The following is a 13,347-nucleotide window of genomic DNA, read 5'->3' on the forward strand; positions in this document are numbered from 1 at the left end:
TCAACTGCCTTCTTAGTCTTTATTGATATAACGTTAAAATATATCATTATTTTATTCTAATATTCCATTGTTATATTGTTGTTTTACTTGGATAAGTTAGCATTTTATGTTTGCCCTCCTTCACTTTGGTGGGTGCTTCCACTAATAGGCACATTGAAAATTTTGTCTGTAATTGATATCACATAAATATATCTATCGATATCTATATAGATATCTATCTATATCTATATCTCCCTATATCTATGTCTATATCTATATTTGTACGTGTCTGCATGACACTAAACCATTGTGTGTTTCTATTGGTCTTCTGAGCAGGTGTGAGTCAGGTGATATTCTCTTGTGTTGCAGATTTGACTGTCTCAAACACCTGTGTAATTAATTCTATTAAGAAATTTTTTGTGCATAGATTTTGTTTATCATTGATAAACAAATATCACTGATAACACTGATCACATCTTTATAGGAAAAGGAGGTATAAAATAGGGTGAAATAGCACATCCTTTTTCACATTTGATGAACATTTATCTTATGCCAGTTTTCTACCAATTTCTTTCACCCATCAGTGTGCCTCCCTGCGGTCATGCTTCGGACTTAAAACGTCTTTGAAGAATAAAAAATGTACCGTATTCCCAATGATTTGAACACGATAGAACTGAAATGTTCATTTTCTGATTCCTTATGGCCAGCGTATAACTAGTCGTCTTCTTCAGCGGTAAGCATTGGATGAAAAGGGTCATCAACTAGCCTTATATTTGGCAACGTATTTGGTCCAGTGTCACTAACTCTGCAAGGTAGCTTCCAGAAAGGTGACAATTAACCTAATATGGACGGAAATCTGAGATCATGTATAATCCCAAAATAACGTTTCATTTATGCCTTTCCTTGTATACATTAAGTGTTGCACTATAGTGCTTTGATCTGTCATTGCTTTTGAGAATGTTTCTGTCCTTATATCCGTGTGTGTATCTATTTACTTATTTTATCATAGGAAGTGATGTAAAGCATTACAGTCTGTCAAAATTATATGGTTGGATAACTTTTAAAAGTTTATTCTGATCAGAATGTTGATACTGAATAACCCTACATCTTTCAGGAATTTTACAGAGTCTAGTTGGTGTAATGTGTGAAACAGAAATCTGAAGAAGGAAGAGGAAAATGTGGGGCACTGGATTTTGGAGTTCTGATTCCAACAGACTCTGTACAGCCACTGAAATTTTGGAGTTTTATTAATTGGTATGGTAATTTTAAGCATCTTTAGGACAAAAGTTAAGCACTGTAATTGAATGGTGCTATTTTCTGGTTCTCTCTGGCTATTTATTTTATTGCCATAGGGGAAAAAGCCCCAATGTGGGTTTATATGCAGATCTAGTACTGGTATTTTGAATGTAGTTGAATTTCTTTGTATAAGTATATTGTAGGTCATCAATTCCTATATCTGGATGCATTTGGACATTATGTTGTATTATAAAGTACTGCATGTGAGGTGTGTGCAAATCTAGTTGTGTGGAATTATGAGATACATATTTAAAATAGTGAATCTCCCTCTGTATGCATCTCTTTCCTATTCTTTCTGATTGTTCTCTCTCTTTTTCATTGATCCCCATTTTCTCTAAAATGTAGCTACATTTTCATGGTAGTTTCAGTCCTATTATGATCAGATTTAGAAAACTTTTATACCTATGACTGACACAAGCACAAGGTTCATTATTTCATTTTTCATATATGAAATATTAATGATTTACTTTTTTGATAATGTGGAACTAAATTGGTATGAGCTATGGCAATTTCAATGAGTACACCATTTATTCAAATAGTTAGTGATAAAATTCTCTGGCTATGTCTTTTAACATGATAAATCCACCCCCTGCCTCCTTTTTATTTTTTAGAACATTTCTTTAAAAATTGCTAAATACTTGGTCTTGACAGGAAACACATGGTAAGAAAGGATGGACCCGAAAAATGGAAGTTCTTTCACTGGCTTTATCCTGCTGGGTTTCTCTGACCGGCCTCAGCTGGAGCGAGGCCTCTTTGTGGTTCTTCTCATCTTCTATCTGCTCACCCTGCTGGGAAACACAACCATCATTGCGTTGGCCCGCCTAGACCCACACCTGCAGACTCCCATGTACTTTTTCCTGTCCAACCTAAGCTTTCTGGACCTGTGTTACACGACCAGCACTGTTCCTCAGCTGCTGGTTCATCTCAGGGGAGCAGACAAGTCCATCTCCTTCGCTGGCTGTGTAGCTCAGCTGTTTGTCTCTCTAGGGTTGGGATGCACAGAATGCATTCTGTTAGGGGTGATGGCATTTGACCGCTATGCAGCCGTCTGCAGGCCCCTGCACTACACAGTGATCATGAACCCCCGTCTCTGTGTCCTGATGGCTTCTGCATCGTGGTTCACGGGTTTTGCCAACTCCTCATTGGAGACAGTGCTCATTTTTCTCATACCACTTTGTGGGAGAAATAAAATAGAGCACTTCTTTTGTGAGGTTCCCCCATTGCTCAAGCTTGCCTGTGTTGACACCACTGTGTATGAGTCTGAGATCTTATTTTTCAGTATGATCTTTCTTTTCATACCTGTGGCATTAATCACATTCTCCTATGGTCGGATAGTCAGGGCAGTGTTAAGAATAAAGTCAGCCGCAGGACAGAGGAAAGTGTTTGGGACATGTGGGTCTCACCTCACTGTGGTCTCCCTGTTCTATGGCACGGCCATCTATGCTTACCTGCAGCCCAGCAACAACCATTCCCAGGATCAGGGCAAGTTCATTTCTCTCTTCTACACCATCGTCACCCCCATGGTCAACCCTGTCATATACACCTTGCGGAACAAGGATGTGATGGGCGCAGTGGAGAAGGTGTTCCGTCGGGGCTCCATATGACTGGGGGGAAGAGCCTTTGATGGAGGCTCAAATGTCAGAGGCTTTAAGATTTTGTGTCCTTCATGTGTTGTCCAACATTCTCGTGATGACTCTCAAGGGAATTTCCTTACCTCGTTCATTTTTTTAAAGTAACATTTTCTTTTTTAAAAAAACTTTTAAAAAAAAGTTTGTTTATTGAGAGAGAGCAAGAGTAAGAGGGACAGAGAGGGTGAGAGAGAGAGAATCAGCAGAGAGACAGAAACAATTCCAAGAAGGCGCTGCACTGTTAGCAGTAAACCTGATGCAGGGCTCAAACTCATGAGGTGTGAGGTCATGATCAGAGCCAAAATCAAGTGTTGGATGCTGAACCAATTGAGCTAACCCAGTTCTCCCCCTATACCTCATTCTTTTATGCAATGAATGTTCCAAGCTCGTGGATTCATTGCAAACTCCGGAGACGCTGGTTTAGTGTCCCAGTGCATCTCCATCATATTAATATTTAAAAAATCCTTTTCTTATTTCATCGTCTTTTGGGAGGACCATTCTAATTGCAAAAAGACATTTATGTACATATGATAAAGGCGTGCACAAAATAAGAATAGGAACCACAAAAACAGTGTAAGAAATATTAACATTTTAGCACTTTCTAGCAATTTCCGGAGGCATATCACTTATTCTTGCATTTGATCATGGCTCTGTTAGAAGGTCTGTAAGTTGACTGTGTCACAGCTTCTTCACAGAATTGGTGGGCAACCATGGGATAGATGAAATTTAGCTCAGAGGAAATCCTGGGAACACCAATCCTGACACAGTCATTCAGATATTAGGCCCCAGTGTGACCGTACCTGTGTGACAGTAATTTTATGTAGCCTTCCTGTCACAGGGGGCGATGGCATGATGAACTCATCCCAGGGACAATGGGAGCATCAGGTAGCAATACAGCAGGCCGGTGCTTATGTGTAATGTGTGTAATGTTGTGCGATGTGAGGTGTGTACCTCGCTTGAATTTATGATGAGCCACCTCATTCATTAAAAATGACTTTTGAGTGGGCACCTGAGTGGCTCAGTCGGTTGGGTGTCTGACTTCAGCTCAGGTCATTATCTCATGGTTCATGGGTTCAAGCCCTGCGTTGGGCTTTGTTCTGTCAGCTCAGCCTGGAGCCTGCTTCACATTATGTGTCTCCCTCCCCTGCTCATATGATCTCTTTCTCTCTCAAACATGAATAAACATTAAAAAAATGAGTTTTGAACACATCGAATGACAAAAGTACTATTTTATATTCTACTTTTTTTTTAAACCTACAGTAATGCAGCAAATGTTTCAAGGGTAAAATATATTTAGATCCTTTCTTCATACCAATTTACAAATTGTTTGATCCAGGCCTGAAGTGATTAAGGCTTTTGTATCTCACATCTGCCAAAGATTCCATACAATTTGAATGCAGGGATATATTATAAAAATATGAAAAATGACCTCCATTTTCCAGGAAATCCCATGTTATGGTGCTTGTTTAGATTCACCAGGAGAAAATTTAAGGAATGAATAAAATGTATATTAAGTATTAAAAATCTGAATATGTCTAAGCTTTACACATAGCCATCACATTATGAAATAACACAATTCTGAATGATGAATAATAAATATAAACATCTCATAACAAGTGAATGTGACATTGTAGAATTTAGATCTTAACTAAAGCTCAGTTTGCATATAAATATGTTTTGTGTTATGGATCTGGGTTTTTGTATATATTTCTTGTCATGAGCAGTACATTTTCTCATGGAGGTTGAAGTTTTGACTATGCCACCATAAAAGAAATGTTTATGTTTTTCTTGGTAGGTTTTCCCAGTGTGTAGCTCAGTGGAGGTAAATGTATTTGTGTCTTTGGACACATATTCATAACAATCACACTGTTCCCACACTGACAGCTAACCGGCATTATCCTGGGTCTTGAACCCCCCGAGGGTCTCATGCTCATGACCGGTAATCTTGCAACATAGACAGCATTAGGCAGGTTGGAAATGAGAGCTTAATGGAGATTATCACATGGTCATGGTTCTGTCTGGATCCCTAAAGGCATCACAGTATTCACGTTTGAAATCAACACCTGGGATATATTTTGATGCCGTATATGTGGTAATGCTGAATGAATACCAGTACAGAAACAGTTTTGTAATAATGTTTATCCCCAATGGTGACAAATTTCCTTCTCTCCATTATGTTTCCACTACATTCTGACAGTTATACCAGTCACTCTAAAATCCCTCAAAGGAACTGTCCATGGTGTGGTGTAAAAACCCTCAAGGTCTCTCGAAACCACACAACACAACCTTATGTTCTGGCTGAGCAACTACTTCTCAGTGATTAAGGACACAGAACCCTGTGGAAACAGATGTATTTCCTCTAAGTGAATGTTTGATAGTATTTGAATGTTCATGTTACATAGGAATAAATTACAGATAGTAAAGATCTGTAGGGTCCATGCTAAATAAAAAAGGAATCACTTAAGAGACCAAACAGATTGAATGTTGTTCTGTAACATTTTTCTAATGTTGGGAATGTGCCTCCCCACGGTCTCCATGCTTTGTATATTACAGGCTGCTGGGTTGTGTAAATTGCCACCAATATTATTTGAACCATTTCCTTTATTTTTTTTATTTTTATTTTTTTAAATTTTTAACGTTTTTTTCATTTACTTTTTGAGAGACAGAGACAGAGAATGAGCTGGGAAGGGGACAGAGAGAGAGGGGGAGTCACAGATTCCAAAGCAGGCTTCAGGCTCGGAGCTGTCAGCACAGAGCCCGACGCGGGGTTTGAACCCATGAACCATGAGTCATGACCTGAGCTGAAGTCGGCCGCCCAACCGACTGAGCCACCCAGGCGCCCCTGAACCATTTCCTTTGAATGTTCACCAATAACTCTGGCATGGCTACAGGGATTGTACCCAAGATTTGGCTAAATTATTTTATTCCATCTGTCTCTGGCACTTGGAGCTTTGGACTATCATTTTGCTCTAGAGAAGGTCATGGATTCTTCCAGGTCTTTTGCCTCTGAGGAACACAGTACACACCGTAGCTCAGGTATCCAAAGTGACCCAAGTGTCAGTCCGACTGACATGAAACACAATTCTTTTTTTTTAAAGTTTCTTTATTTTTGAGAGAGACAGGGAGAGGGAGAGAGAGAATCCCAAGCAGGATATGTGCTGTCAGGACAGAGCCCACATGGGACTCCATCTCACGACATGAGATCGTTACTTGAGCCAAAAATCTCGAGTCAGACGCTTACCCAACTGAGCCAACCGGGTGCACCTGGGATATACTTCTTAACCAGAAGATTTACTACTAATTAGCAAATATACAAAATAATGAAGGCACATGCAGTATCCCAGAAGCCCTAGACCGGCCAGACATAGCTTTGGGGTCCCCCTCACTGCAGTGGACAACGTTTTGTTTTGTCATATGTGGGGCTCTATTGTGTGGTCCAAGTCAGCACAGAGAAGTTATGGGGTTCCTCAGTTCATGGGTCCCTACCTTCATAGCCCTGTCCTGGCCTTAGGACTGTCACACGTTAGCATAATGGCAGGGTGTGCGGTGTAGGGTGACTGCACTCTGAACACGCCCTCTGCATCCTGCTAAACTCACTCCTGGATCAGTCATCAGAGCGCAGTCACCCCTGTGAGACCCTCCTGTACCTCCTAGTCTGCACATTTCGCAGCTACTGTTTGCCAGAGTCCTGCTCTGACCAGGCTCATGGAGGAGGCAGGAAAAGGTCACAGACCTCTGCCAACTCCACCCTTCACAGGTGACTGCTTTTTGGATGCTTGTTTTGTGATATGGGTGAGAGCCTTCTTTCACCGCAGTGGTGTTGTGGCATGTTTGAGCCCTGATGGTGCAGACTGGGAACCACCGTGTGTGGACGCGTGGTTTCCTGGGAAGGAGGGGCTGGGTGTAAAAGTGGAAAGGAGAGGGTGAATGACTGGAGATCAGAGGGTTCAGAGGAAGGGGTCCCTGAGGTGGCCTTAAGGACAGGACACTGGCTTAAGGGAGGAGACATTCCCTTCTTTCCCCCAGGGTTCTCCCAGCTGTTTGGAATTAAAGTGACAAGACAGAGTAACAGGAGGAAAAAAAAATCCAAAGTTGTAGTACCTGAAGGAATCTTGCCCCACTCAGCCCCGTGGAACAAACTAGACCCTATTTTAATGTTATTAGAGAGACACACAAGGTAAACATTTAGAAATGCCTTCTTTCAGTCTCTGCATTGAAATTTGGATCACAATGAGAGGGTTGTGTTTGTAGTTGGTATAATGAAAGAACACTCTATTTAGTAACTTTGCAGGGAGATTTTTTATTAAGCAGCAATAAAAATGTGAACTTAGGAGAGTAAGTTTAAAAGAAAGAAATATAGAAATGATAAAAGAAATGAATGATATCTCATGTTTATTTTTTCTTATATATACTAAGATATGACAGGTGCATAACATTCAGCAAACTTAAGAAGTACAAATGTGAAAATATACATAATGAAATTATTGCCACCATTGTGTCAGCTAACGTCTGCATCACATCACATAATTACCATTTCTTCTTCATGGTGAGAACATTTGAGATATACTCTCTAGGCCACCTTCAAGTTGAGAATATAAAAATATTAACTGTAATCACCATGCTGTATGTTAGATGCTCAGGAAGTATTCCTCTTCAAACTGGAAGTTTGATCTCTTTGCCCAACATCTCCCACTTCTCCTATCCCTTAGCCCCTTGTTTTTTTTCTTTTCCCTTTACCCCTTGTAACCACCTTTCTACTGTCTGAATCTATACACCTTTTCTGGTTTCCACAAATATGTGAAATCACATAGTCGTTGTCTTTCTCTTCTGACTTCTTTCATTTAGCATAATGCACACAAGGTCCATCCATGTTGTTACGAAAGGCAGGATTTCCTTCTTTCTCATGGCTGAATAATAATCATTTGATATGTATGCCACGTCTTTTTTTAATTTATTATTTAAATTCACATTTGTTAACAAATGGTGTATTATTGATTTCAGGAGTAGAACCCAGTAATTCATCACTTACATTTGACACCCAGTGCTCATCACAAGTGCCCTCATTCTGCCCATCACCCATTGAGCCTATCCCCCCACCTTCCTCTCCTCCAATAACTCTCAGTTTTGACTCTGTATTTAAGAGCCTCTTACAGTTTGCCTCTCTCTCTGGTTTTATTTTTCCTTTCCTTCCCCTATTTTCATTTGTTGCATTTCTTAAATTCCATACATGAGTGTAATCATATGATATTTGTCCTTCTCTGCATGACCTACTTTGCTTAGCATAATGCACTTTAGTTCCATTCAGGTTGTTGCAAATGGCAAGATTTCATTCTTTTTCATTCCATTGTAGCAATATATGACATCTGTATCCATTCATCTGTCAGTGGACATTTGGGCTCTTTTCATAATTTGGCTATTGTTGATAATGCTGCTATAAACATTGAGGTGCATAGGCCCTCTTCGAATCATCATTTTTGTATCTTTTGGATACATACCTAGTAATGCAATGGTTGGGGCGTAAGGTCTATTTTTAATTTTTTTGAGGAACCTACATACCGTTTTTGAGTGGCTGCACCAGTTTGTATTCCCACCAATAGTGTAACAGGTTCCCTTTCTCCCCATTCTTGTCAACAACTGTTGTTTTCTGAGTTTTTCATTCTAGCCATTCTGACAGGGGTGAGGTGGTATCTCATTGTGGTTTGGATTTGTATTTCCTTGATGTGATGTTGAGCATCTTTTCATGTGTCTATTAGTTATCTGATTGTCTTCTTTGGAAACGGGTCTATTCAGGTCTTCTGCCAATTTCTTTCCTGGATTATTTGCTATTTGAGTTTGATAAGTTCTTTAGAGATTTTGTATACTATCCCTTTATCTGATATGTCACGTGAAAATATCCCTTCCATTTTCAGAAGGTTTTTTTTTTAACACTTATTTATTTTTGAGACAGAGAGAGAGCATGAACAGGGGAGGGTCAGAGAAAGAGGGAGACACAGAATATGAAACAGGCTCCAGGCTCTGAGCTGTCAGCACAGAGCCCGACGCGGGGCTTGAACCCACGAACTGTGAGATCATGACCTGAGCCGAAGTCGGACGCTTAACCAACTCAGCCACCCAGGCACCCCCAGAAGGTTTTAATTTTGTTGATTGTTTCCTTTGCTGTGCAGAAGCGTTTTATCTTGATGAGGCCCCAATAGTTCATTTTTGCTTTTGTTTCCCTTGACTCCAGAGACGTGTCTAGTAAGAAGTTGTTCCAGCCGAGTTCAAAGGGGTTGCTGTTTGTGTTCCCCTCTAGGATTTTGATGGTCCCTGTCTTACATTTTGGTGTTTCATCCATTTTGAGTTTATTTTTTAGCATGGTGTAAGAAAGTGGTCCAGAGTCATTCTTCTGCATGTCACTGTCCAGTTTTCCCAACACCATTTGTTGAAGAGAATGTCTTTTTTCCATTGGATATTCATTCCTGCTTCGTCAAATATTAGTTGGCCATACACTTATGGGCCCATTTCTGGTTTTCTGTTTTGTTCCATTGATCTACATTTCTGTTCATTATGGCAGTACCATACTGTACTCACGACTACAACTTTGTAATATAGCTTGAGTCTATAATCATGATACCTCCAGCTTTGCTTTTCTCTCTCAGGATTGCTTTGACACATCTGAGTCTTTATGGTTCCATAGCAATTTTAGGATTGTTCTAGCTCTGAAAAATGCTGGTGATATATTTATAGGGGATGCATTAAATGTGTATGTTGCTTTTGGTGGTGTGGATATTTGACAATATTTGTTCTTCTAATCTATGAGCATGAAACGTTGTTCCCTTTGTGTCTTTCTTTCATTTCTTTCATAAGTGTTCTATAGTTTTCAGGGTACAGATCTTTTACCTCTTTAGTTAGGTTTATTCCTAGGTTATCTTATGGTTTTTGGTGCAATTGTAAATGGGATCCATTCCTTGATTTCTTTTTCTGCTACTTCCTTATTGGTGTGTAGAAATGCAACAGATTCTTGTATGTTGATTTTCTATGCTGTGACCTTCCTGAATTCAGGATTAGTTCCACTAGCTTTTGTTGGAATGTTTTTCATGTTTCTACATAGAATATCATGTCATCTGCAAATAGTGAACGTTTGACTCCTCCCTTGCTATCTGTATACCCTTTATTTCTTTTTGTTGTATGTTGCTGAGGCTAAAAGTTCCTGTCCTGTGTTAACTCGTAATGGTGGGACTGAGTATCCTTGTCTTATTGCTGTCTGTAGAAGAAAGGCTCTCAGTTTTACCCCATAAAGGATGATATTAGCTGTGGGTCTTTCATATATGGCCTTCATAATGTTGAGGTATGTCCCATGTATTCCTATGTGGTTGATGGTTTTTATTAAGAATGGATGCTGGTGCTTTCAACAATAGGTAAACTATGGAAAGAGCCTAAATGTCCACCAACCGAGGAATGGATAAAGAAGATATGGTGTATATATACAATGGAATACTACTTGGCAACGAGAAAGAATGAAATCCTGACATTTGCAGCAACGTGGATGGAACTAGAGGGTATTACGCTAAGTGAAATAAGTCAGTCAGAGAAAGGCAGATACCATATGTTTTCACTCCTATGTGGAAGTTGAGAAACTTAACAGAAGACCATGGGGGAAGGGAAGGGGAAAAATAGTTACAGAGAGGGAGAGAGACAAACCACAAGACACTCTTAGCGAAAGAGAACAGACTGAGGGTCTATGGAGGGAGGTGGGTGGGAGATGGGCTAGATGGGTGATGGGTACTAAGGAGGGCACTTGTTGTGATGAGCACTGGGTGTTGTATGAAAGTGATGAATCACTAAATTCTATTCCTGAAACCAATATTGCACTGTATGTTAACTGACTGTAATTTAAATTAAAAAAAAAAGTGGGTGGATGTAGGAAGTATAAAGCTAAATGAAATAAAGAGAGTCAGAGAAAGACATATAATTTGAGTTTACTAATATGTGGAATTTAATAAACAAAAGAACAAAATAAAAAGAGGCACATCAAAAGAAACCCAACTCTTAAATATTAAGAATAAACTGATAGTTACCAAAGGGAAGGTGGGTGGGGGGAGGGTGAAATAGGTGAAGGGGATTGAGTACACTTACCATGAGGAACACTGAGTAACATATAGAATTGTTGAATAGTAATCTTGTATACCTGAAAGTCATACCACACTGTATGTTAATTACTGGAATTAAAATTTACATGTAAAAGTAAATAAAATAAATATAGTTTTCCTCCTCCCCCATCAAAAAAAAGATGGATGCTGTATTTTGTCAAATGTGTTTTCTGCATTGGTTGACAGGATCATATGGTTCCTATCCTTCCTTTGATTAGTGTAGTATATAATGTTGATTGACATGTGCATAGTGGATGGCTATGCAAATAGTGAACCAGCCCTGCAGCCCAGGAATAAATCACACTTGATCTTGGTGAATAATTCCTTTAATTTACTGTTGAATTCAGTTTGCTATATCTCCCTGGTTGAGAATTTTTGCATCCAGGTCATCAGGGATACTGGCCTGTTACTCTCCTTCTTAGGGGGCAGGGGGTTCTTTGTCTGCTTTTGGAATCAAGGTAATGCTGGCTTCATGGGATGAGATTGGAAGCCCTCCTTCCATTTCTGTTTTTTTGCAATAGTTTGAGAAGAATAGGTATTAACTGTTCCTTAAATGTCTGGTAGAATTCCCCTGGGAGGCCATCTGACCCAGGACTCTTGTTTGTTGGGAGATTTGTGATTACGAATTCCATTTCTTTGCTGGTTATGGTCTGTTAAAATTTTCTATGTGTTCCCGTTTCTGTTTGGTAGTTTGTGAGTTTCTAGAAATCTGTCAGTATCTTCCAGATGGCCAGTTTACTGGCATATAGTTTTTCATAGTATTCTCTTATAATTGTTTGTATTTCAACAAAGTTGATTGTGATCACTACTCTTTAATTCATGATTTATTTATTTGGTTCCTCTCTCTTCTTTTTGATAAGTCTGGCTTGAGGTTTATCAATTTTGTTTATTCTTCCAAAGAACCATCTCTTAGTTTCAATGAACTGGTCTATTGTGTTTTGTTTGTTTCGATATCATTTATTTCTGCTCTAATCTTTATTATTTCCCTTCTTCTGCTGGCCTAAAGCTTTATGCTCTTCATTTTATTTTTATTTTATTTTATTTTTTTATATTGTAGCTCACATTACATTTTTATTTTATTTTATTTTTTTAATGAAATTTATTGACAAATTGGTTTCCATACAACACCCAGTGCTCATCCCAAAAGGTGCCCTCCTCAATACCCATCACCCACCCTCTCCTCCCTCCCACCCCCCATCAACCCTCAGTTTGTTCTCAGTTTTTAACAGTCTCTTATGCTTTGGCTCTCTCCCATTCTAACCTCTTTTTTTTTTTTTTTCCTTCCCCTCCCCCATGGGTTCCTGTTAAGTTTCTCAAGATCCACATAAGAGTGAAACCATATGGTATCTGTCTTTCTCTGTATGGCTTATTTCACTTAGCATCACACTCTCCAGTTCCATCCACGTTGCTACAAAAGGCCATATTTCATTTTTTCTCATTGCCACGTAATATTCCATTGTGTATATAAACCACAATTTCTTTTTTTTTTTTTTTTAATTTTTTTTTTTTAACATTTATTTATTTTTGGGACAGAGAGAGACAGAGCATGAACGGGGGAGGGTCAGAGAGAGAGGGAGACACAGAATCGGAAACAGGCTCCAGGCTCCAAGCCATCAGCCCAGAGCCCGACGCGGGGCTCGAACTCACAGACAGCGAGATCGTGACCTGGCTGAAGTCGGACGCTTAACCAACTGCGCCACCCAGGCGCCCCTTAAACCACAATTTCTTTATCCATTCATCAGTTGATGGACATTTAGGCTCTTTCCATAATTTGGCTAGTGTTGAGAGTGCTGCTATGAACATTGGGGTACAAGTGGCCCTATGCATCAGTGCTCCTGTATCCCTTGGATAAATTCCTAGCAGTGCTATTGCTGGGTCATAGGGTAGGTCTATTTTTAATTTTCTGAGGAACCTCCACACTGCTTTCCAGAGCGGCTGCACCAATTTGCATTCCCACCAACAGTGCAAGAGGGTTCCCGTTTCTCCATATCTTCTCCAGCATCTATAGTCTCCTGATTTGTTCATTTTGGCCACTCTGACTGGCGTGAGGTGATACCTGAGTGTGGTTTTGATTTGTATTTCCCTGATAAGGAGCGACGCTGAACATCTTTTCATGTGCCTGTTGGCCATCCGGATGTCTTCTTTAGAGAAGTGTCTATTCATGTTTTCTGCCCATTTCTTCACTGGGTTATTTGTTTTTCGGGTGTGGAGTTTGGTGAGCTCTTGATAGATTTTGGATACTAGCCCTTTGTCCAATATGTCATTTGCGAATATCTTTTCCCATTGCCTTTTAGTTTTGTTGGTTGTTTCCTTTG

General features: G+C 39.7%; 1 protein-coding gene across 1 annotated transcript; it reads left to right on the forward strand.

The window, feature by feature from the left end:
* The first annotated feature begins 1,946 nt into the window (after window positions 1-1,946).
* Window positions 1,947-9,935, forward strand: LOC122489118 (putative olfactory receptor 2B8). Its single transcript, XM_043590635.1, has 2 exons — window positions 1,947-2,855; window positions 9,807-9,935. Exons 1-2 carry the CDS (start codon window positions 1,947-1,949, stop codon window positions 9,834-9,836), a joined length of 939 nt encoding a protein of 312 aa, XP_043446570.1. The 3' UTR covers window positions 9,837-9,935.
* The last annotated feature ends 3,412 nt before the right edge of the window (window positions 9,936-13,347 follow it).

Source organism: Prionailurus bengalensis, chromosome B2 (genome assembly GCF_016509475.1).
Source record: "Prionailurus bengalensis isolate Pbe53 chromosome B2, Fcat_Pben_1.1_paternal_pri, whole genome shotgun sequence".
In the NCBI taxonomy this organism is placed as follows: Eukaryota; Metazoa; Chordata; class Mammalia; order Carnivora; family Felidae; genus Prionailurus; species Prionailurus bengalensis.